Source organism: Protopterus annectens, chromosome 4.part0 (assembly GCF_019279795.1).
Source record: "Protopterus annectens isolate FY-2018-M chromosome 4.part0, PAN1.0, whole genome shotgun sequence".
In the NCBI taxonomy this organism is placed as follows: domain Eukaryota; kingdom Metazoa; phylum Chordata; order Ceratodontiformes; family Protopteridae; genus Protopterus; species Protopterus annectens.
Window position 1 is genome coordinate 46,703,856 of NC_056733.1, and position 26,274 is coordinate 46,730,129.

General features: G+C 39.4%; 1 protein-coding gene across 1 annotated transcript in view; it reads right to left on the bottom strand.

Moving 5' to 3' along the window:
- Positions 1 to 26,274, bottom strand: part of RNF213 (ring finger protein 213) — a gene marked incomplete in the record, with an annotated part of 2,890,576 nt that overhangs the window by 1,054,419 nt on the left and 1,809,883 nt on the right. The window contains 1 exon segment of the mRNA XM_044069632.1: positions 5,895 to 6,086. Within this exon segment, the coding sequence (XP_043925567.1) occupies positions 5,895 to 6,086 (192 nt within the window).

Genomic DNA, 26,274 nt, shown 5'->3' on the forward strand with positions numbered 1-26,274 from the left:
TTTTGTACATACCTAACCAAGCATATGCAACAACAGAAGCATCCAGAGACATTACTCACAAAAAGAATACCGTGTGTAAACATATCCTAAATGGACATCCTCAAAGGCCTAACCCTGTACTCTGTCTCCTACACAGTGCAAGCTATGCCTGGCCTACAAAGCATCCTCTGATCCCACTCTGATGGACCTGTTGCACATCAACAAAACTAATAACGTCAGAATTACCCAATCAAGGGACCTAAACCTCATCTGCAACATAAATAGGACAAGTTGGACGGACAGCTATTTATTTTAGAAACTATCCTTTCACTGGAACATGATTCCTATCCATGTGAAGCAGAGTTCTTCCATAATGCAATTCAAGAGTAACATGGAACGATGGATGGGGAATCAGAAGTTTACTCGTCCTCTGGCACCTACGTCTCTAATAGACAGAGGCAGCCTGTAAATGCTGGACCACCCATGCCCAAACCTAGATAAACCCCTTAAAATAACCATAGGGTCTCAAAAGTTGTTAAATATACTTTGGAAGCATGGCTAGACTTAAAAAAATCCCCATAGGGTCGTTAGCCTAATCACCTATTAATCTATACAGGTATCTATATCTATCTATATATACATCTAGATCTATATATACATCTATATCTATATCTATATATATATATATATATATATATATATATATATATATATATATATATATATATATATATATCTATATCTATATATATATATATATATATATATATATATATATATACATACATACATACACACACACACACACACACACACACACACACACACACATACATATATATATATATATATATATATATATAGAAAGAGATAGAGAGGTGGAGGAGAGCGGGCTTCTTTCTGAATTCTTTGGGGCAGATTGCGATAACGGATGTTAACAGTAAAGTATGCCAAGGGTCAGCTCTACAGCCCTCACTATGGCACATTTCATCTCTGTTATCTTCGAAGGAATGGTTAAAAAAACAGCTTCAGATAGAACACAAATCAAAGTTACAGTCTATATGGGGAAAAAGCCTTAAAATGACATGAAAGCCAATGCAGTGAGTGTGTGGCATACGGTTCCCTATAGGCAAGTATAGATTTTTGCATTTTATATATAATCTGAAGGTCTTATAAACGTTAAGTGTTCTAAAACAGAAAACATGGTCACTGAAAAGGACCTACAAGTGAATAAAACACAAGTCCTGGACCATCAGCCACAAGTAAAAATAATGTAGCAAAAAAAAGTCAGTAAAGTGGTAGGCGGTATTTTGTGAGGTACAGAATCCAAAAATAAAGTTATACTCGCACTTCATCTCACTTCAATCACACCACAGCAGCAATGCTGTGTGATTCTGAGATCCAAAAAGGCCATAAAGGTCATCATAGGGATGAAGGAAAAGTATAAAAAAAAACATGCTTCAAACTGGTGTACTTTCATTCATTAAGCACTAGCAGTAAACAAGACAGAGAGAGGCAAGATTATGCAAGCAGCTACTTAGGAAAAGTGAAAGGAATAAAACTAAGGCACAAGGACAGAAAAGAGAAAGGGACACTAAATGCAGTTACTGGATACTTACTTTAACCTGGACTGGAGAATTGTTTCCCACAGAGTCAGTTACAGACCCGTGGAAAAGACTGCTTGAAAGGGGAAGTAAAACCATGAAGCCTTCAAAAGGACATGGAACAGCTATAAAGTGATGTGAAGTTCCAGGTAGAAGAAAGTTTCAAAATCAAATGTACCTAAATGGACAACTTATCTCCTTATGTCAGGGCACACAATATAAAAACAGTTCAAAGTGGACCTTGTGGTTAAAAGGTAAACAGACAATGAAACAGGCAGACTTGAGACTGTGAGGTGTTCAGCTAGAGAAGTAGAGAGACATTCTTCCAAGAAACAATTGTAATAAGTGGAAAAGGATTGGAAGCTAGAACATGCACAGGTTAGATGCACAACATATTTCCTTTTGCCACTACATACACAATACAGAAACAATTCAAAGTAAATCTTGCAGTTAAAAGGTAAAGAAACAATGAAATAGAGAGACTAGAGATGGTTGGGTATCCAGGAGGAAAAGAAAGCAGACAATTCTTTACAGAAGCAGTGGTAATAAGTGGAAAAAGACTGACAACTGGAAGATGCATTACCTGTACATTTACCTAGACTCAAAATACCATGAAGCTTTCTTTTTCCTTTAGCAGGAATACTCTATTTAGAAAGGAAAATATACCTGCATAATATATGATGGCAAACTGGGTTCCTCTATATTTCATTAAAAGAAAGCTACTCCATGAAACAAACTAGTCAAAACTTCAGATGGATAAAACAAAGAATAGACAGCATCTTTTTTGCAGGGGAAGTTCTCTTGCAGCCCCAAGTTACAGGGCTTTGCCCACCACAGTCCCTCTCTGGCTGTAAAACTACAAAGAAAAGTCCCAAAACTCGAAACACTGGCTGCACACAACAAGAAACCACAGCAACTGTAACTTCCTATGGGGAACAATTAACAGAGAGCTGTTCACTGAAGAATAGAAATACACAAGTTTGAACTCATCCACTTTGCACTTGTGCAAGAGTTTAATGCATGTCTCAACTGAGTAATATTAGCAAATGGGTGACCATACTTAAACCCCACAGTACCATAAAAAAAGGGTTCCAAATGGTTCAAAAAAGCCTTTTGGAAGAGACAATAAAATACCATACGTTCATGAACGTGTGTGTCTTCTCGCCTTCTTTACCAGCTGAGCATATCGAGCAGCCCCACATCCCATGATGCAAGGCGGTAAGTACCATGGAACGTTATGGTAAGCATAACTTCTCTAACTGTTGTTGTCAATCTCCAATCTAACTTCATTTTTATGATGATGGGACTCCTAGCACCTCTATCCTGGGTGGCTCAGTGTGTATGAGGGCCCCCCCAAGTGCTTGCACAAATAGTGTCTAAAGGAAAAGTAGCTTTGAAAGGCTGTAGAAGTAGACCAAATGGGATGAACAGATAGAGCATGATGCAGCACTAAAATTTAGGGTCCATTGAGGAGGAGGACTCCTGACTGATCTGCCCGGCCCGACATGAAAGTGAGATAGCAGCCAACTGAACTTTGACTGTGTCTCCGCTGCCTGCAAGAACTGGAGCAGTGAAGGGATCAATATCTTTGGCAATGGCCCAATAAACGTTTCCATTTGCTAGTATAAATCCTCCTGGTAGAGTCCTGGTTTTAAGGACTACTATGATGTCTCTCTAACAGTTAGAGATCAGATAGGAAGCCTGGGAAGGAAGGAAGGAAGTGCAACAACCATGTGGTGAGGTTGAAGGAAGGGATAGACCACTGCCCGGTTTGTCAGATCAGAAGAGAAGATCTGGCTGGGGGATGCTTACTGCTGCACCAAAAAAGGTGGCGATGAAAGCGGAAACCAAAATTTGTCGAGGCCAATAAAGGCTGTTTTGGTAGCAAAAGATTCCAACATGTATGCACCCCCATTCCAGAAAAAAAATCTCTTCCACTATAGATTGTTTGAGACCGTGAGGAGGCATGATAGCTCTGCTCTGCTCAATCTGTAAAATAAAATGTTGTCCAGGGATACATAAGCGTACCTACCAGAAACCGATGAGAGGAGGGAGACAAGCAAATGCTGAGCGCCTGGCGCTTCGACACAACGAGGGGGACGTAGTTCCCTCCTGTTTGTTGATATATAGACTACAGACATATTGTGTCTGTGTGGACTGCAATTGTCTAAAAGAAAGAAAAAGAGGGGAGGCTTGCAACGTTAAAAGCACTGCTCATCTCTAGGATTTATGTGCAGGTGGTATCGAAAAGGTTGCCATGTCCCATGAACCATCTGCCCTGATAATGCCCCCCCACCCCGATCAGGAGGCATCTCACGGGGATGGGGGTACAAAGTGTCTGCATTTGGTAAAATCTGTGTCATTAGTATTTGGTGACGCGCATTGTAAGTACCACTGAGTGAACAACATCCATTGAAGAAGAGGCGCGCATATAGAAAGCAGCCAGGGGAAGAAGGGTAATGCGCCAGCATGAGGCCTAACACCTTTAGAACCATTAAAGGATTATTTTTCGGAGTTGATCGATGCCCAATTGAGAACAAAGATTTTTTGTGTAATCCCCTGGCTTGAAGAAGTGGCTGAAAGAGCCAGAGTCAGGAGATCTGGAACACCTGGAATCCTTTGGCGACCAGGTGAGGCCGTGACCACTGCCATACATTTGGTGAACAATGACTGGACCAGCGAAAGCGAGGGAAATCTCCTGGAGGCGTCTGGGAATTTTTATGTGATAGTCGCATCCTGAAGATCTATGCACATCCAGTTGTCCTCTACAGTGATAGTAGTCGACTGCCTCCAAGGATGGACAGTCGCAACAGCATCTCAGGATGCTGAAAGGGCTTGCAGAGAGAGGCTCTCTGCTTCCTGATTCTAACTCGCTGACCACGTGATGAATCGTGGGGACTCGGGAAGGATTCTTGGACACCATTTGCCTTCTGTCCTTTGGGGGTAGGTCTAGAAGGGTGGAAAAACCCCCCCTGACAGAAGAAAGAGTTAGCCTGCTCACCACCTGGTCAACGTTTCCCTTCCTTGAGGGCCAAACAAAGCTGAACCATCAAAGGGAGAGGGGCGCCTTAAAGGGATCTGCAAAATTACAGAGCAGCATCCAGGCTTAGTCCAAGAGAGAGCCACCTGTACCTGGCCCCCCCTACTCCATCCATGCCATATATCATATCATGGAGGGGAGAAGCAATAAATTAGGGTTCCTTTAGCTTGTGCAATTTTTTTTTCTTGAGCCCTGCAGCTGTGGGATGTACTACTACACCTAGCTCCTTAAGGATATCCGTGACAGGTAGTTCAGTTTTTAACAGCAGCAAAGGCGCTGAAGAGAACATCCGCTTACCATACCTATCCATAGTCCTAGAGTCCTTGGATGGGGGAGGGAAGGAGGAAGGAAGGATCTTTTTTTTCCTTTAGTGGCAGCCGCCACCAGCATGGCATCAGCAAGGGAGTGAGGAATGAGGAATTGCTTGTCCAAGGCGGAAAATAAATTTTGAGGCCTCCTAGGGACTGGCTCTACAGAGCTGTAAGGGGTGAAGGCGAAGATGCCCAGGAGGTGGAGGGCGAGATCCAAACGCCTCCAGGTATACTCGCAGAGAGAAGGCAGGCAGCAGTCAGAACAGTATAGGCATATAGGCAGAGTCATCTTCAGACATCTTCTGACATCTTCTGACAACATGGTGTAAAACCTTCCTTAGGACACAACACTTGAAAAACACACACACACAACACCTGTCAAGAATTATTATTATTAACATTAAAACACAATTCTCTCACACACACACACACACACACACACACACACACACACACACACACACACACCACACACACACACACACTGGGAGGGATGGAGAAGGAGGGACTAAAGACGGGAGAGAAAATTAGTCAGAAAAGGACTAGAACTAGTCAAAACTAGTCTAAAACTAATAAAATATAAGTTTAAAATTAACTTTAAGCAAAAAAAGTGAAAAAACACTAGCCAACATACAGGAGGAGGTAAAGGAGGATCATCAGGCCAGCAGCTTCTGATGGTGCCTTTGCTGCATCATGGGGGATGGGGCTGCCTCGAGGCTGGTAAAATCTAAATTTATGCCAATGTATATCTAGCAAAGGTATACAACAGTATATACACACACATGCACACAAACACAGACAAAAACATAGATACACAGTATTGCATATAATTGTAATTAAACTATCATATTTTTCTTTGTTTTATAAAGGAAATATATATTTACATAAGCAATCTGTATAGTTTCTGTACACTAACTGGAGTGAAGATGACTAGGAAAACCATCATATTAAGTAACATACCTGTTTTGACTCCAGATGTGTGGAATATCCAGAAGGTTTACATTACTGAAAATATCCAGCCAGAGTTTCTTCACAAATGTTTTGGACTGGGGATTAATCAGCAAGTCCAAATTTCTGTCACGGTCAATGATGGAAATGATCAGAGCCAGAAGAGGGGTGACCGCTCGCTGAATCCGCTTCCACAAAGTGTGCCTGCATACATTGAAGGAACAGGAGGAATGTATAAGCAGAATCATTAAGATGCAGCAAAATTACTTCAAATTCAATATGTTTGCTCTGTGTATTTATTCAAACATAAGTGTGCATAATTACAGTATACACATGCAAATATATACATACCTATATACATATGCATAATTGCACGACAATTGGCTGACTGAATATTTGATTTAGATTCCAAAATGACTGAATTCAAATGGCTGAAAGCTCAGTTCCCTGAAACACCTTTTAACTGAATGCCAAATATCAAATAGTGAATGTTACTCAAGGGAAATGGGGCAGGCCAGACTGCACCTCTTCTTCCACTTTGTTTTACTACACTAACTCTATGGTCACATAACTAGGGAAAAAGTAAAAGTACCACACATAGGAAATCATGACAGCGAACAAACAGAAACCACACTAGCTGTGGCTGTGCAGGGGTAACTACAATTACAAGATCAAACGTATTCATATTGGTTCACAGTTCATAGGTAGTTACTAGCTTTGCTGTGGAGGAGGCCATTAAGTAGACTAGCTTAAAATGTGAGTTGTCCCCAAGCATTGTATGGTTAAGTTACTTGTTCAAGGTCACACAGCAGGCAAATGAGAGCTGCGTAAATCAAACCCTATACAACAGAAGCTACAGCTCATAGCCTTAACCCTGTGTGCCAACTGCAAGACAGAAGTATCGACCCTGGGTGAGTTTGAACTATCAACCTTTTGATTAACAGCTAAACAAGTTAACCGACTGCACCACACACATTTCTACTCGTTCTACTTCAGTATTACAGAACAAGGTGCAGCTTTTTGTATATAAATATACATTTATACATATACATACATACATGCTGTGAAGGCTGCCAGTCTAGCTAGATAGAATTTTGGAGATAATTCTGTCATCTGTAAATATTAATGTCAACCACAGGCTTGTTGTCTAAAATGGTAAAAATAGTGTTACCTGTGGAACTGGAAAATAATGTAACAGTGCACTCTACTAACCAAGTAAAGCATGCTGTGACCCTTTGATGTAAACATGGCCAGTCTAGATGAAGGAATTCTTGCTATTGGTTTAAGGCCAGAGTAATGGGCAGAATTTGCATGCATAAATGTCGTTTACTGCTCTGGTTTATGCCCAGAGGTGATGTAAATTTTGTTTGTGTTAACCTGAGGACCCAGGGAAGTGTGAAGAATGATGTAATGGGAAGCACGAATGTGTTTTTAAAAACAGGGAGAATCAGAGAGCATTAAGCATTTTTATCTTGACCATCCAACTCAGCACTGTCTTGCTCTATATGTAAGTTTATCTTAGACTTGTGTTTTCTCTTAGAAATAGCTAGAAACTAGAAATATTAGGCTGTGTTTTTCTGTGATGTCAGAACTGTACTACTGAATTATTTTAAGTATTTCTCTGTGATCTCTGAACTCTTGACTAGCACCATGTAGTAGAAAGTATTGTCTTGTGTTTTTAATTATTTATTAAATATTTTTAAATCCTTTTAACTGTGGCTGTTGTGTGTAGAAATAATTTAAGCTCTAGAGTACATTAGATGTATATAGTGATCCTGTACCAAGTCACTCAAATAAGCCTTAGACCGATTAGTCACACTTACCAATTGGATAATAATATCGCACAGTAATAATTGGACACCCTTTTAAGGGCCTTTAAGTAGCTGATAAATAATAGTGGGTGGTGGTAACTGATACTACCATATAGTCTGGGAAAAAGGAGCACAGCTGGAGAACCTGTGCCAGCCTTCCCCAGGAGTGTCTGTGTGGTTGTGTAAACACTTCTCAAAGTGTGTGCGTGTGCGTGTGTGTGTGTGTGTCAGGTACTTGGGCAGGGACACGAAGCACTGGTTGGAAACAGAGGGTGCTGGAGGTTTTAGCTTGCCCACTAGGCGGAGATCTGGACCCTATAGCTGTGCCAATGGGGAGTCTTATTGGGGACATGGAGAGCAAGGGAGCCACCAGCCCCGGACTGGCTGTGATCTCTGTGTGCTCTTAAGGGAAATTGCACTTTACTGTGTGTATTTGTTATCCTTTTCTCCTATATGAGACGCCCCTCACTGGTGTTAGTGGTGAGGATTGAGGGTCCTTGATTGCTGGGCCAGGGCATGGGCATCACACATGCACTCACACAGACACACAGTACAAAAAAGTAAATACATAAAAATGTAGGTAACTTTATCCAGGTGTATCTTTAAGTGGGTACCATCAAAATGTATTATGTTGTACATGCAACTACCAGCTAATGCTGCAATTAATTACATTAATGCTTCCAGTAACTTAGTGCCTAAACCTAAAGTAGCAAAGTGCCAATAAGAGCTGCTAAAGTGTACAGCAGCAACACAGCAGCTGGGACTGTCCTAAAGCAGTAAAAGTAAACCAACCACTAAAACTTCCTAATTACACAAAATACATGAAAAATTAGGAAAAACAAACAATTACAGTAATTAGGTAAGCTCACCAGCCCTTCAAAGCAACCAAATACTAACACACCTGATCTAAAGTATGTTACACAAGATTGCAGTAGCAAATAAAAGACGTCACAAGTAATGATGACAAATATAAAAATGCATAACTTAAAAGAGAAATTTATACCCTTCACAAAATGGCAAAAAAAAAAAACAATGATACAAGAAACAGGACTCTCCAGAAAACATTCACTTAAAAAAAAAACTACAAAAAAAAACATGCAAGAAAGAAAGGAAACACCAAGCAAACTACCTAACTGATAAAACATCCTTAAAAGTAGACACAGTAGTTAGGGATTTGGGGACTTATAGATAGTAATCTGGGTTTCATCTAACGTGTGTTTAAGGTTGTTAGAAAAATCATTCTTGGCTACTCAACTTATAAGTAAGGGCATGACATCTAGACAAAGGTAAGTCATCATACCACTGTCCTCAATCACCATCGCATGCATCACAGAGTACAATGTCCCCTTCTGTATGTTCCTGACCAAGTAAATACAACACCTGGAATATTCACAGAGGTCCCTCACAAAAAGAATACAAGGAGTAAGCACAATATCCTATGCAGATCACCTCAAACCCCCATCTTTATATTCTACTTCCTACAGACTGCTGAGGGGCAATTTTTTACCTGGCATGCAAGACATCCTTGGATCCCACTCTGACAGACCTTTTGCATATCCACAAAACGAACAGCACTACAGCTATTACATCTAAGGATTTAAACTTTGCTTGTGACATAAACAGAATATGTTGGAGGGACAGGCAAATATCTCAGAGAATCGCCATTCTCTGAAATAGGCTTCCCATCCATGTGAAGCAGAGCCCTTCCCTAATCTTAGTCAAGCATAACCTAGACCAGTGGATGGGAAATTGGAAATTTACAACCAGTCTGACAGCTATGTCTATGATGCAAAGTGGCAGGCATTAAATCATACCCTAATTACTGTACATATACTCCCTAGAATAGCCCCTAAGGCACAATAACTCATGAGACACATTTAATAGCCTCTAATGCACAATAACTACTGGGATACATTTGGGTTGCATGACTAGGCTTATAAAAAGCAACCAAAAGAAGTAGAGGAATGTGGTGAAGCAGAGACCTGTAAAATTAAACTACAAGAAAAATAAAAATTCCACAACATTGAGTATCATTAATAAAAACAGTGTAGAGTTTCGGATAAAATCCTTCATCAGTACATAACACATTTAAAATCATTTTAAAATCATGGTTTAAATACTAAAATACATAATGACAGGATGTCATCTAGCCAATAAACCATCACAATTAATAAAACAATTAACACAAATTTATCTCAAGCACATATGTTTGCATTTGAGAGCTGGCTTCAAAGTAACCATTTTGTTAATACCTGTTTGATCAGCCTGTAAATGCAGGATCCATTCATATGCTTCAAGTTCCAATTTATTGTTTAGATCCTCACCCCTAATATTCTTAGAAAGTAAATCCAGAACTCTAAACGTTAAAAAATAAAAAGATCACTACCATTTTCCTTTTGATGCTGAACCAAGGAATTAGTCATAATGTCCCTTCTCATCTCAGACTTATGTCTTATTCTATCTTTCAGTTAAATCCACCAGAAAACTGGCTTCCTATGTTGCACTGAGAACATTTACTGACTAAAGGAAAACTTCATTACATTCAATGTTCTTTTACTTACTTGCTTCCACAACCTGTTGATAGATCAAGCCAATTACTTTAATCAAGTCATTCCCCTATGCAAACGTAAGAAAAAGTGCATCGGATTTACTTGCAACATTGCTCTTTTGTCCAGGATTTCTTCTAGTTTCTTACTGGAGTGGCTAAATTTCTTAAAACTGAAGAAAGAAAGAAGGAAAAAAGGGCACATGCTTCCTTAATATCCATACTACACACACAAGTAGCTGAGAAAGCTTTACTGTAACATTGAAGTATATGTCATGTTTTAAAAAAATACTATTAACAACAAAAAAGTTTTCCTTACAATTTCCTCTTTCTTTCCTCTTCCTCTCTCCTTAATGTTGTTCCAAACATTAACGACAAAGTACGGCTTTGTGCTTTGAAGTCCCGTACAAGTTTAAGTAAAAAAAAAAAAAAAAAACGTCCAATATTTCCAGGTTTTCGTGTTCCGCCATACTTTACAAATGTGACTGATGCTTTGCAATTTCACATTTATTCATTAACTTCCGAGTTGCTGGTTTTCTTTCTGTTGACGTCCATCTCCCAATTCCAATTTCTGGTTCATTTCAAGCATATTCCTGGGTCTTCTTATCAATGCCATGCATATGATTTTTTTTCTGTGTCTCAAACAATTTCTTTGGAAGACTGGCATAGTCTGTCTCTGAGTTTTAAGTAACATAAGAATATGCAGTACAATCCCTGCTTGACAGCTCACTTTCTGTTGGACAAACTTTTGTATTTCCTCCTTAGCATGGTTTGCATCAAAAATGACTTCTACCTTCCAGAAAAAAATATTCTTAAGATAGTTGGATACAGCAGCTTGAATCTCACACCTGCTTCTCAACAGTATCTTCTGCCTGGTGTACAGTGAGTAATCATTTTCCACAAACACTCTTGTGTCTTCAACATTAAGTACGTTGTCCTTCCAACACAGTTTTGTCAGAATCAACTCTTTCTGCTGGTAGGATTTCATCTTCACTAACAAAGATCTTGGCTGCTTTCTCATAGCCAGGTTTGCAGTATACACGTTATGGGCCTTTTGTGATGACTCGGTGTAGAATACCAGTCCATTTGCTTATAGGTTCATAACATCACAAGGCTAATGGCCCTAGAGGCTTTAAAAGCCTAGCCATGTTATACCAGTGTTCCCCAATTGACCTTAGTTAGATAGTAGTCATTTGCAGAACATTTCTATGATCAGCACCGAATGCCCCTGTCCAAGAGAGACACAAGTGCCACCCCTGGGTGAATTTACCATCTCCCATCCAGTTGTCTAGATTGTGCTTGAATAGGGTCATTGAGGAGCTCTGCTTCACATGAACTGGGAATTTATTCCACAGGAGCAGCAATCTCCGGGAGATATAGCTGTTTCTCCAGCATGTTCTGTTAATGTCACAGGCTAGATTGAGATCCCTGGAGTGACTCTTGTCCTGTTTGATTTGCAGATGGGCATAATTTCTATTAGGGCAGGGTCAGAGACTGCTCTGTAGGCATGGTACAAGTCACCTCTCGGCAGCCTGTAGGATACAGAGTACAGTGACAGGGCTTTCAGTCTTGCCATGTAGGTCATGTTTTGGAGACCTTGAATATTCTTGGTGAGAAACCTCTGTGGTCTCTCCTGCTGCTGCACGTGCCTGGTGCGGTACATGCAAAAGTGAGCATTGTACTCTATTAGTGACCTGATGAGGGTCAAGGAAAGAGGAGTTATAACATCCTTAGTCTTGGATGCGATGCCCTTACTTATGAGATGTGCAACGCAGAAGGCTTTTCTTACTACTGTCGACAGATGCTGATCGAAGTTTAGATTGCTATCAACCTGTGTTCACAAATCTTGCACCACATGGTTTGAGCTTAGGGGATGCTGTCAATATTATAATTTGCAGGGACCTCCACTTAGCCAAAGGGGATGATAATGCACTTTTTTGTGTTTAGTTTTTAGTCTGTGGCACGGCACCAATCATTCGTCTGTGTTAGCTCCTTCTGTAATCAGTGGGGACTCAATGACTGCAGCAGTTTGTAATCAGCAAACATGGTAAGACACAGGACATCTACTTTCACCTGGACTTCCAAGAAATAGATTCTAAACAGTAGATGGGCCAGCACAGATCCTTGTGGCATGCCACTGGTAACTGGTCTACTGGTAGAGGTATAATCCCCAACTTTGACAGTATGCATTCTGTTGGTGAGATAGTGGGCTACCCATCTAGTGATGTAAGGGTTAATCCCCAGCTGGGAGAGATTCTTAATGACACCTGAGTGAGGGATTGTGTCAAAAGACTTGGCTAAGTCGAGACAGGCAGTATGTACTGTTCTGCCTTAATTCAGGGCTTTGGTGACATTCTCAGAATAGTCAATCAGGTTCAATAAGCATGATCTACCATTAATGAAGCCAAACTGGTTTGGATCAAGAGTTGGACGGTCGCCTATGCCCTTGTTGATAAGGACCATGATGATTCTTTCCATGGCCTTGCAGATAAGGCTGGTTAGCCTTATGGGTCTATAGCTCCAACGGTGGATTAATGGACCCCTTTGTGCAAGGAGATTACTGTTGCTGTTCTCCACTCTGCTGGAACAAAGCCAGAGCTCACGCTGAGGTTAAACAGTGTGCCAAGTGGTTCCTCTAAGTCTTATTTTACGATTATTTAGTAAGCAGCCTGGGATGTTATCTGGTCCCACAGAGGTGTGTTTTTCACCTTGGACACCATGGATATGACCTGCTCTTTGCAGATACTAGGCAAGGGACTGGAATCAGGTATGCTTTGGGTTATGGCTGGTGGGGACAGGGGGGTGAAGTTTGCACCTCATCTGTCAGCTAGAAGGTTGGGAATTTCCTCAGGTTCAGTGCGAGAGGTACCATCCACTATAAGTTCAGCACACAGTTAGGCATTCCCTTTCAGATTTCAGACATAGCTAAAGAAAGCCTCATGATTATCCTTTGCTAGGGATGCTAATTAACTTTGTAACTAGCTTTAGATTACTTTACAAGATTATCTGATTTGTTTATTCAAACTATTCAAGGTATTCTTCTTTTTCTGCTGAGTAAGTTCACTTTTGCTCTTAGACATCAGTTTCTTCCTTTTGTTACATAGCCTGTTTATACTTGAGGTCCACCAAGGTGGCCTGTTTTTTTCGGGAGGAAATGCTTTTGATTCAGTCAGGTACAGCCAAGTATATATATAGTTGTTTAGGTGGTTATACAGGGCATCTATCTGTGCACTCCTTTGCATAGGAGTCATTGCTGGCTGTGTTAGCGAGGTGGGGGTGGGGGTGGTGACATTTTTTATACCATCACCAAATAGGCTGTATTTGGTTTTGGAGAAAAATTTCAGTTTTTTTTTTGTGCTCCTGTGGGGGTGTAAGTCTGATCATTACTTCAAATGAGACATATTTATGGTCTGACCTTACCAGGGAGGGCGACACACAGAGGGCAGTGCAGTGACCCCCCCCCATGTTGGTGAGTACTAAGTTTAGGACATGAGAGACCCTTGCGGGGGTGCAAACTAGCTGTTCCAGGAACCTCAAGGCGAGCATGTTTGTGCTTGTGTATGTCACCCAATCAACAGAAGTACAGTTGAAATCGCCCATGACCAAAGTGTTTGACTGTACAGTGATTGACTAAGTCCAGATAAGCAGTGTGCTTCTCTTGTTTCATGGTGGGCAACCTGTAGCTAGCAATGATGTGGTAGGGTGGTTTACCTATAGTTACTTGGACCTGGAGTAGCTCAAGAGAATCACACTGTTTAACCAGTCTAGAGGTGTATTTGGATTTAATGAAGATGGATACCCCTCCACCTTTGGTACTTTCACACTTCTTTTGGGGTCTGAACGGGTGGAAGGCATTGTAGCATTGCACGGACAGTGTGTTCTCTGTGGCCTTGAACAATGGCTCAGTGACTGCACAGATGTTAGCAGGAGTGCTTCCAGGGGGTATAGTTTCCTGTTTAGGCTCCTAGCATTAAGCCGCATAACCTTGAGTTTGTCTCAAGTGGATTTTTTTAACGTCAAAAATAGATATTCAAATTAGACTCTTATAAGCATAATAATAAAAAAGAAAATAATGGACAAAAAGTCATTGAAAGAATAAACAAACTAAATGAGAAAAAAAAAGAATTTTTTTAACTCATAAGTTAAAATAACTTAATAAGTTTTGTCTTACTCAATAAGCCCCAAATACTTTACATAGACTTAAAATAAAACAAAAAGGTTGAATAAACATGGAACCTAAAGATAAAATAGAACAAAAAATAATACAAAGCATAATAAAGAGCAAACTATTGATAAAAGTATTTTACATACAGAGGTTGTTTAATAAAATAAACAACTAAATCAAACAAACACCCAGGTAATGATAATATTATACCAGAGATATATAAAATTCTTTCTAAAAGTACATACTCATTAATATATATAAGGTTTTTTTTTTTGGCCCAAAATGAGCTAATAACCTCCATCTGGGCAATATACTTTTTTTTTTGCCAATTTTTAAAACCCAAAAGATCCAACTAGATGCAATATTAACTAAAGATATCATCTATATTATACATAATTATAATAACTGTCTTCTTAATATACAAAAATCTTTTTCAACCTGGAATAATATGTTTTTTTTTACTATGGAGACTTATTATTATTATTTAAATAATATTCCCAAGATATTTATGCCAATACAATCAATAATGCTCACCTACAAAAAAATAATTATCAGAAATTGAATACACATATTGTTAAATTTATATAGGGACCTAATAGACATAGGATTGCATTAGACTTTAACTTATATTCTCTATCTATTATATATATATATTACTTGTGTTAATAGATCATCATATGTTGCAAAATGGAAAGATTACTGAACTAATTAGTATTCACTTCATGATGCTGTTGTTTTGATATAGCCTAAAAAAGGCACTAGGGGGGAGGCAAGTGCCTTTGCAAGTATTGAAAGTCTAGAGGAACAAGTGAAGACCATCTCTGGCAATGCAGCATGATCTGTCAACCATGTTTTCCCAGGCTGACAGATGCTGGATCCCCTGGATTGACACCAGAATCTAAGCCAATTGTTGAAGTCAATCATTTTTGTCTATATTGTGGCATCATCCTGGGTGAAAGTAGAATGCTGCTTAGGGCAAAGGACATACCTGCCTAGGCTACATAATCTGAGAGTTCAGTCATGTCTCTTCATATAATCCAGAGAGGTACGTCTCAAGTCATTCACCCAAGAAAGTACTATGACAGAGTCATAACAATTGACTTGAGTGCATGCATGATTTGATTGATGTATCCTGACACCTGACAGGCAGCTGACCATGACCCTCTCCTTGTCCAAGCTGGTGAGTACATCTGAGTGTCTCACTATGAAGTCTCCTATGACCAGGACATTTGATTTTGAGGTGATTTACCTTACAGGCGTATTTGCTGAGATACTTGGGTGTGTGTTGTGTGCAGTGGATTCTATTTGCTTTGAAGTGTGTGCAAGTGGTCTGCACTTGGGAGGTCTGTGATCTGTTGGTAGGTTTCTAATGAGTACCTCCACATGTGGGTTTATGTGTTGTGACCTTGTTTTGTGTGAGAGGTGATATGCGTGTGCTGACGATCTGTCTGATGCCTGGTTTGTTGTTATGTGAGAGAATTCATTCCAAACTCGTAGTGTAATTACATATGTCACGTACTGTATTTGCTTGTTTAACGAGTAAATGGTTGTCAATATACATGAGGCAATTACTACAATGTCTCAGGATGCCCATGTCATCCAGGCTGGCCGGAAACTGACCATCCATTACAGCAGGTTTTTACCATAACTACTGAGGAGTGGGCCAGTTTGACCACATATGCTCTAACGAAGGGGCTTATTCTATTAAAGGCTAGGGTGAAAATTATGGCAACACTTCTCAATGCGCAACTGAGTTTCCTGCAATGCAGCAGGAAACTTGGTAGGGTTCAGTAACAGATGTCTAGGAGAAAATTGTCTTTCAAAGCAATTGCATCTATACAGGGCACTGCTGAACACTGTTGTGTGATGTGCAGCTATACGTAAATGCGAGGATTAAATGCAGGTGAAATTAAACACTTTTAAGCTAAACTACCAATGGAAAAGCACACAATGGGCTATCCTCCAGTAATCTACAACTCAGATGAGGCTCGCACGACACACTTCTGCCACAAGGGTGCAGACAGGGTCCGCCTAATGCAAGACAGCTAGAATAGTACTCAAGTCTAACAATACAGTCTAGCTTCAGCAGATCTAAATCTAGTCTATGCTATGTACTAACTATTTAAAGCAACAGAACAGCTTTTTTTTTTTTTAAAGTGCAGAAAAATACAGTAAAAAATCAACAAAATGAGGCAACAAAATGTTAAAATACAGTCAGCAAATTGCAAAGGAAACTCACAAGGGATCTATTTATTAAATTTTAGCAGTGGATGCTTTGGATTCCAGCAGAATCTCTCCAGACCTCTGGCAAAAGTCACCAAACGTTGAGCACCTTTGGTTAAAAAAGTGCCAACCCACGCAAATGTGAGGCTTATGTACAGGCATAATTAAACACTTTTAAAGCTAAACTACCAATGGAAAAGCACACAATGAACTTTCCATCAGTAATCTCCAACTTGGATGAGGCTCACACTACACACTTCTGCCACAAGGGTGCAGGCAGGGCCCTCCTAATGTAAGATGGCTGGAACAGTGTTCAAGTGCAACAATGCGGTCTAGATTCAGCAGATCTGACTCTAGTCTATGCTATGTACTAGCTACTTAAAGCAACAGAACAGCTTTTTAAAGTGCAGAAAAATACAGTAAAAATTTGCAAAATGAGGCAGCAAAATGATAACCTACTGTCAAGCAAAGTGCAAAGAAAACTCAAAAAGTGCTTTTTTTTTCAATTTTAGCAGTAGATGCTTTGGATTTCAGCAGACTCTCTCCAGACCTCTGGCAAAAGGCACCAAACATTCAGCAGCTCTGATTAGATGACCTGCAGTGGTATTGCTCTCTGTACAAACTGGCAGATCTTCAGCAGGTTTGAACAGTGGAAGACTATCCTTAACATTTTCTATAGAAGATTTTCAACTGGAGAGGTTTGGTTATATAAAAGGCACAGAGAACCATGTTTGCATGATATGCAAATGTGAGGCTTCTATATCACTAGGCCAATCAGATAAAAACACAATAAGGTTCACACAAGCAGTTTCCAACTTGGATGGGTTGAATTCAGCTCTGCTCCTTCCAGAGTGCAAAAGAATCCTCTTAATGTAAGGCAAACTGGTTTTGAGCTCAAGTGCAGTACCAAATGCTTTACAGCAAAATTCCTGTAATATCAGGAATCTTTGAAATTTGTGCTTTTATAAAATGAATACAGTCTGTTCCTTTCAGTTTCTCTGGTACAGCAGAAACTCTCAGGTTTTGCCTATGTGCTCTGTCCTCTAATTCTATCATTTTTAAAAAACATCTCTTCTTGAGCAGTTTCATACTCAACTTCTTCATTTCAACCTCTGATTTTTGTAGTTTATCAGCTTGTACAAATATCTATTTAAAATTTCTCCCATTTTTCCAGCCTTTTGTCATTTGAGTTGACGTACTCAGTCAAACCTTAATTTTAATCATCTCTGAGAACACTTAACTTATTTTTCCAATGGATTACTGTTAGCTATGTCATCCACCAAAGCTGGAGCTTGAACTTCTTTTAGCTGTACAGCAAACTGCAGGATACGTCCCGGCCAGTGCTTTCTCTTCACTTTTTGGGGTTGAGTTTCTTTCAGTTTCTGTATATGTCTTCTTTACAGACATCCAAGCAGTGCACTTACAAGCCAGTAACTGAAATTTACCCAAAAAGACTAATTCGCTGGCTTTCTTTTCTGAGTTTCTGTTTTCACACTGGAAAAGCTGAAATTAAGCTGTTACTCAGTGTGCAGCCATCTTTGAAAAAAAGTATTCCACCACAGAGCAAGACTGTCTTGTTATTAACTGGGCACTCACTGGACTACAATACTACTTGTCAAGTCTTAATTTCACACTAGTCAGTGATCACACACCCAATGGCTACACAAAAAGAAAGCTGTCAACAAACACCAAATCAAGTAGGTTGGTTTGTTGCTGCAACCCAACTTCATGGTCAAATCCACACTGTGAAATAATGTCAGTGTGTGGGAGTTACTGAAAGCCTATAACCCATCCTTAGCATTCCAGAACTGTAGGTTCTTTACTGAGGTAGTCATTATGGCACAGAGAACATAAGAAGATAATTAAAGAATAAGAAAATTCTGCTTTGTTATGAAAGTGCTACTGAATGCACTACAATAGTTATTGAACTGTTTTCAATTGGTGTCTTTTATTCAAGATGATGAGAGGTATTAAAACCCCCCAAGCGTGACACATTTTTATTTCAATTCTGCTTAAATGTTTTAAGTTGCACTTACAGTGGCCTGTGTGGTGATAATTTTTGTACTTTTTTTGTTTTGTTTTTGTTCCATGTTTTAGCCAAAAAGGTATCTATTTACATTTTTTTAGTTTGTTCTGGGACCTTTGTCTTTAAGATTCACTTGCTGTTGTGGGGAGATTGTGCATTACTTCAAGATTTTAGCACCTTTTATACATTACACTCCACTCCTGTCTCCATAAGCAGCATTACTTGTAAGAAGTGGCTGTTTGTATTTTGACCCTCTCTGGGCCTTAAATCTGTAGTTCCATTCACAGTTGTGGCAGAGCTGTGGGCTACTGTGAGATTTCAGCCTCATTTGGTCATTTATTATAAAAGTTTTCTTTAACCAACAAATGGAATAAATGTGCCAACACATAATAGAAGCAGTCAGAAAATATTTATCTCCACCTTCTCAATAGACGGTTATAGTATTTTTAACCGTCTAAAGAAAAAAATTGGGCTACTTTTTCATCCAATAACCAAATACTTAAATTATTGGGAGATAAACCTTATGCTGTGTATATTTAAAGAATGTTTAGAGTAAAATAAAACAAGTGAGAACAAGGTAACAGGTATGTTTAAATGAGGACACTGCTCATAGTGCCCACATATATTGATTATGGACATCTCCATTAGATTAACAATATATAAAATCAATGGCCATTTTACATGAGTCATCACAAGTTATTTATGTAGCAAGTACTATGTCCTGCCTTCTATGTGGGAAAAAATCTAGAAAACTAAAAGAAAGAGTGCATGCACACCTTCGACATCAGGAAATGTAAAAAATACTAATGCCTTATACAGGCTTATTTCCTACTATCCAAAACATTATTTTAAATTCACAATAATTAAACAAGATAAGAAGGATATGTGGGGATATTATTACTAATGAACATTCAAACAAATGTAAATTAAAATGGCAATTAAAATTAAATTCCATGAATTTCCCAGGCTTGAATGAATCATGTTCAACTGATCCATTGAACTTGATTATGTACCTTGCAATATTTACTTACTTATTTAATTATTAGTTGTTAACTGAATCACATTATTATTATTTTTATTGGATGTTACTAATGTATGATGTTTTTAAACTAGAGTATACAAAGGTTGTTTTAGTGACTGTTTTGAGTTCTGATGAAGTTCCTGTATGGAGAGGGAGGAAAATGCTGAACAGTGAATTCAATGATTTTACGACAGTGGATTAAAAGATTTTTTCATCTTCTGCCTTTTTATTAGTGCACTTCTTTGGGCTGCTACCACCACCCGGGACTGTGATTTTTTTGTTTTGTTTAATATTCCTGGTTCCAGTTTGGTTCATAAGAAAATCCTGGTTTATTATGAAAGTGCTACTGAATGTACTGTAATACAGTTAGTGGCCTGTTTCAATGAATGCATTTTATTCAAGATGCTCAGAGGTCATCAAAATCGAATAAACAAGTTTTTATTTACATTCCACTTAAATGTTTTAAGTTACACTTATAGTGACCTGTATGGTGATAATTTTTTTGTACTTTTTTAATGTTTTAACCAAGAAAAGTATCTGTTTGCATTGCTTAGTTTGTTCTGGGACCTTAGTCTTGAAGCTTCTCTTGATGTTGTGGGAAGATTGTGTATTACTTCAAGATTTTAGCATCATTTACACATTATACTGTACTTCGGCTTCCAAAATCAGCATTACCTGTAAGAAGTAGCAGTTTGTATTTTCACTCCCCTCTGGGCCTTAAATCTGTAGACCCATTCACAGTTGTGGCACAGTTGTGAGCTACTGTGAGATTTGAGCCTCAATTGGTCATTACTACAACATTGTACTTTTCCATAAACAGTTACTGGTAAATGTCTGCATAGCCTGGTGCTTTAGTCTGTGGTGGAATTGCTGTAGTAGCAGAATTGAGAATTTTGTTCAAGAATTTGTGCTTCAGTACTTTTATCTAGCTGTTTATATTCCCGTTTTGCTGTTTATATTGTACTTATTATTTTCCTGCATAACGTTGCACAGTGCCTTTCTATTTACTTTGATACTGTTCTCCCCTGTCCTTTGTGTCTGCCCCAGCCCCAACTGAGACCTTATGCTAAAGTTTCGGAAATTCTAACCATAGTACTAGAGTTCCAATATTGGCTTTATTTGACTGGATCCCTCTCTAGGAAGACCTGCTTCTTGCAGCTTGAACCTTTTGTTGTTGTGGTTATAAGAGGCTCTCTCTCTGGCTTATGCCCCTTATAGTAATCTGACTTCCAAAGTCCGTCCCTCCCTCGCCTTCACTCCTATTGTCTGTTGTGTAAGAAATTTAAGTGCTTTTCCAACCCATTGCTTTCCATATATGCACTAAGTGCCCACACAGCAAACAAGTATTGCTCTTCAGCAAATGTTGTCTATAAAACTACCTTTAGAACAGAAACCTGCAACACACTGTGGATAAAAAAAGCCATTGTGCAGGGACATGCTTAGAACAGCTAGTCTGTGCAGTAAACAGTATTAGTATCAGATCTTAGCACATACTGCGGTGGTGGTGCTGCGGTAGCACTGTCGCCTGACAGTAAGACGTTGTCCCGTTCAATTCTCAGCTAGAGCGTCTTCTGTCTGGAGACATGCATGAATGGGCGTACCTTCGTTGAAGGTTGTGCGTCAGGGCTGGCAACTCGGTACATAAAAATCTGCTGCCAATCATTAGTGGACCACAGTTCGCTGTGGCTACCCCTAACCAGGAAAAGCCGAAAGGCACAACAACAACAATCAGATCTTAGCACAATCTAACCTAGTCTAGTACCAAACCCCAGAGAACACCCAGAGAGACCCCTGTATAACCCAGTCCATAACCTACAGTAGTCCACCCAAATACAGCAGAGGTATACAATTTCCAAATGTCTCAGAAGCCAGCTCGGTATATATGGGCATCCTGAAACAAAGATAGCAATTGTCTCATGTTCACAAACATTTAATCCTTAAAGAAAACCACAGTATGCGAGAGACGCACATACACAATTTCAGTGGAGACAAAAGTCTCACATACAAACAAGGTTGTCAAGAATAAATACACTACTACATCTACAACACAGAGCTCAACTTATGCTGAAGCACTAATAAACAATCTTCCTAAACTACCTATACACAAGCCTATCCTCAGCAATCTCTAAAGCACTCGCCAGAAGCAACACTAAACACCACACATATGCCTACAACCAGTGGAACCCCAACAGCAAAGCCCATAAGGCAAGCAAACACATTACCCAGGACTCTTCATAGGGGACTCCGTTGTAAGACACCCAGATACCCCACCCACCAGACTAAACAAGAAGAAAATAACGGTTAGTTGCTTATCTGGGGCTGGGATCAGTCACGTCAGGCGTGTATTCGTGCCACTGCACCACAGGTATGAGCATAATCTCTCTGAATATGTGTCTCAGGCAGCTATGTGCCTTGCATTGAGCTACATTTTACCTTCAACAGGAAGGATGCCACAATACGAACAAAAGATGATAGACTTCAATAATTGGCTTAGTTTCTGGTGTTTTTCCAGGGGGATTCAATATTTATCAGCACGGGAGGACATGATTAACAAATCGCAAAGGATGGTCTGATCTGCACCGGTCTCCCCTATGCTTCTGAAAATTGGCTAACACTCACCCCCCCGAGCCTTTTTTAGGTAATGTCAAATTGACAAACCTAACATAGAAAATAAAGCCCAAAGAAACCTAAAGATGTTATTCCTCAATGCTAGAAGCCTAAACAACATACACTGCACCCTACAAGCTGTCCACGGTCTGGAGAATATAGATATCTGTGCCATTACCAAGACATGGTTTAAATCTGCAGAAAGTACTCCAGTAGTGCAAGGCTTCAGTGCCTTCCACAAATGTAGACCACCAGCTGCAAAGAAAAAGACAAAAGGTGGAGAAGTCTTGATCTTCATTAGCAACAAGTATACCTCTGGGTTGGATAAACATGATGATGCCATGGAGTCTATCCATGTGCAAATCACCACAGACAAATTCCCATACCATATCCTAGCAAGATTCCCATAGCTCATACCTAGACCTACTGGAAACACTCACCATTAAACCAGATACCTTATTCACAGAAGAGTTTATCTACCTCTTTATAGACTGGGAAACATAAAAATGCCTCAGACTCGCTGGTACAACAATTCATGGACTTTATTAATAGAAACACCCTTGATCAGATAATGCGCACACCCATCAGAAGTTCAAGCATACTGGACCAGGTGCTCATCAATGTGTGAGAACTGCACACCCCAGCCCCAGTGTCACATCCTCAATGGATCACAACGCTGTCTCATTTGAAATAAAATTCAACTCAGTAACTCCAGCAAACCCTGTAACAGTTACAAACTATTCCAAAGGAAACTACATCCTACTAAATGATACTCTGACAAAATTCAATGCCCTTCTAACCCAGAGTTCACAGCAACCTATGCAGAATTGTTCACAGAAACCCCATACAGCCATATATATGGATGCAAAGGCTGCTGTAACCACTAGTAGTAAGCCAAAAACAAACTCTAAAAACAAACCACACTGATGGAATTCTAGGGTATACAAGAAAAGAAAGAGTCATGGATAAAATCAAGAAAAGCAACTGCCATAATGATAACAGCTCTTTAATTAAACTAAACAAGAAAATAAGAGGATTATTTAAGTCCAGTAAGGCCAATTACAAGGTCAAGACAGCCCCAAAGGCTAAAGACAACCACAAGATTTTCTACAGCTATGTCCATAACCTCAAAGGCAGCAAATGGCAGTGTGCCGAACTGGTGGTCAATGGTGTCACCTTCACTGAGAAGAGTGACACAGCAAATCTGCTGGCTGATGAATTCAGTGGAAACTTCACACCCCCACTCCCCCTGCTGTCCCCCCATGAAATGACTACTAGCATACACTACCATCCAACTATTAGCAGGGACCAGGTCTTGGCGGCACTCACTAAAGCCAAAAACACAGCCTCAATGAGTCCAGACAATATACCAAGATGTCCCCTAAATAGCTTGAAATATGACCTTTTAGGAATGCTTGCGTCATTTTTCAACTATAGCCTCAAAACAGAATTTGTACCATGAGAATGAGGGACTGCAATGGTTATCCCATTTCATAAGAGTGGACCATAACTGTCCATCAAAAAATACAAACCCATTAGATTGACTAGTCAAGTATGCAAAGTCGTGGAACAAATTATCATGGAAATGATCAATAAAGACATGGGCAGCCTTCAAACACTGGATCCAGCCCAGTTTGGCTTTCTCAATGGAAGGTTCTGCTTATTAAACCTGGTGGATTTCTTTGAGAAGGTCACAAGGCATGGATGAGGGGAAATTGGTTCATACTGCCTACTTAGACCTGGCTAAGGTGTTTGATATAATACCGCACTTCGGTATAGTTGAAAAACTCACCAAACTGGGCATAAACCCTTACATAACTTGCTGGATTGCTAGCTGGCTCACAGACAGGATTCCAGGAAGTCAGGACTGGTGAGACCACCTCAACTAAGACACTGGATACCAGCAGGGTACCTCAGAGCTCTGATCTGGGACCACTCCTATTTTGAATCAACATCTATGAAGAAAAAAATAATGTTACTGACCTTTGTCTGACCAAGTTCACAGATGACTGCAAATTGGGAGCTATCACAGATATTTCCCATGACACAAACATCTTACAAGAAGGTCTAACAAAGACAAATGACTGGTGTCAAAGTTGTGCATTAAAACTCAATGCCAAGAAATGCATTGCATTGCCTTTTGAGACAATGGCTACCCAGGGTAATTACTCCATAGATAAGACAACCTACAAGTTGTCAAGATGGTCAGAGACCTGGGAACATATGTAGCCAATAATCTGGCCTTTGATCAACAAGTGGCCAGGGTAGTAAGAAAATCATTCTGTGTTGACCACCTCATAAGGGCATGGCATCCACATCCAAGGAAGTCAAAGTGCCCCTTTATTTAGCCATTATCAGACCCACCACTGGGTATAATGCCCCCTTCAGCGTGTATCTAACCAGACAGATCTACTTCAGATGGTCGACATTTCAGAATGTCGACGACCATATGGCAGAGTCCATATGATCGACATTTGAAATGTCAACCATTAAATATATATATATATATATATATATATATATATATATATATATATATAAACAGAACAAAAACTTAGCTTCACCCTGCTCCCCCCCCCAGAACTTAAATATACCAACTCCGTGATTGCACTACAGTGTGGAAGATGGAAATCTTTCCATTCTGCACTGTACGGTGATGCCAGTTCTGCATGATCATTTCGAATGTCGATCATATGGTCTCGGCCATATGGTCTTTGACATTCTGAAATGTCGATCATGTGAAGGGGACCCAACCAGACACATGCAACAGCTGAAAATCCCACAGAGTTTCCTTACCAGGAAAATCCAGGTTATAAGCACATTGTCCCACATAGATTTCCTTAACTCATTCACTCCAATGGATCTCAGAAAGTTTGCACTGTAACTTCCAATGGGCGGAGCCTAAGCCATTTGAAAGAAATTATGTCCTCACATTTAAAAAAAATGCTCATATCTCTGGAACCATGGGGTTGTGAAAGAAATGCAAATGGCAAACTATTCAGCATAAACTATTTTTATAGTGGTAGTATTCTTTAGGTTCTAGGTCTTAAAACAAATTTAATAAGTCACAGTAAACACAGTAACTATTATATTTGTAATATTTTGTAAACAACTTACAATATCTCAACAACCACTCAAGTTACACACATTTTATTTATCTAGCGGAGAGCTTTCATATGATGTTAATGAGTTCTGTCTGTGTTACTTGGTTGATGACGTATTTAGAAAAATGTGAAAATTATATCTATATAAATGAATATCATGAAAACAACAGTTAATATTTACCTGCACTAGACAGAGGTCAAATATTAATGCAATTGATAACAGGTAAAAATAACTTGAGGGTAAGATTGGGAGCAGAACAGAAAATTTGAGAGAACAGGAAGAGCAGGTTTTATGCTCATGAATCCACTGTCCTTCAAGAACAGGTCGAGGAGTGTTACGAGAAAGGGCAGACCCGAGAGAATGAACAGCATGGAAAGGAACACACCCACAATGAAGAGACGCCGTTTTTGAATGAAGGTTTGGTTTTTAACCTATCTTCTTTTGTTTTAACTAATGAACAAATTCAGCTGTTAAATAAAGGCTTGTCCTTTATTCCAGCCAGGAGGGCGGAACATGCTGAATTACTAAAAGACTTGCGTTTGTTGGGAAGAAATTTGTCCTTAAAATGTAATTTTAATAATGATAACCATATTGACAATGTCTCTTCGTTTAAAAGACCTAGCACATTTACGCCCATTATTGATCCAACAGTACAAACATTTAATGATGTATGTGAAAATGAGTTTAGGTCTTTGTTTGACAAGGGCACTAATCTTGGTTTTTGTAACATGTCTCAAAGTGATTATAATGCTTTAAATGCAATAAAAGAACTACATTTCATAGATATTAAACCTGCGGACAAAGGCAATGGCATTGTTATTTTGGATAGAGAGGTTTACATCAATCAAATGAAGCTATTGTTGCAAGACACTAGCACTTATAGTTGCAT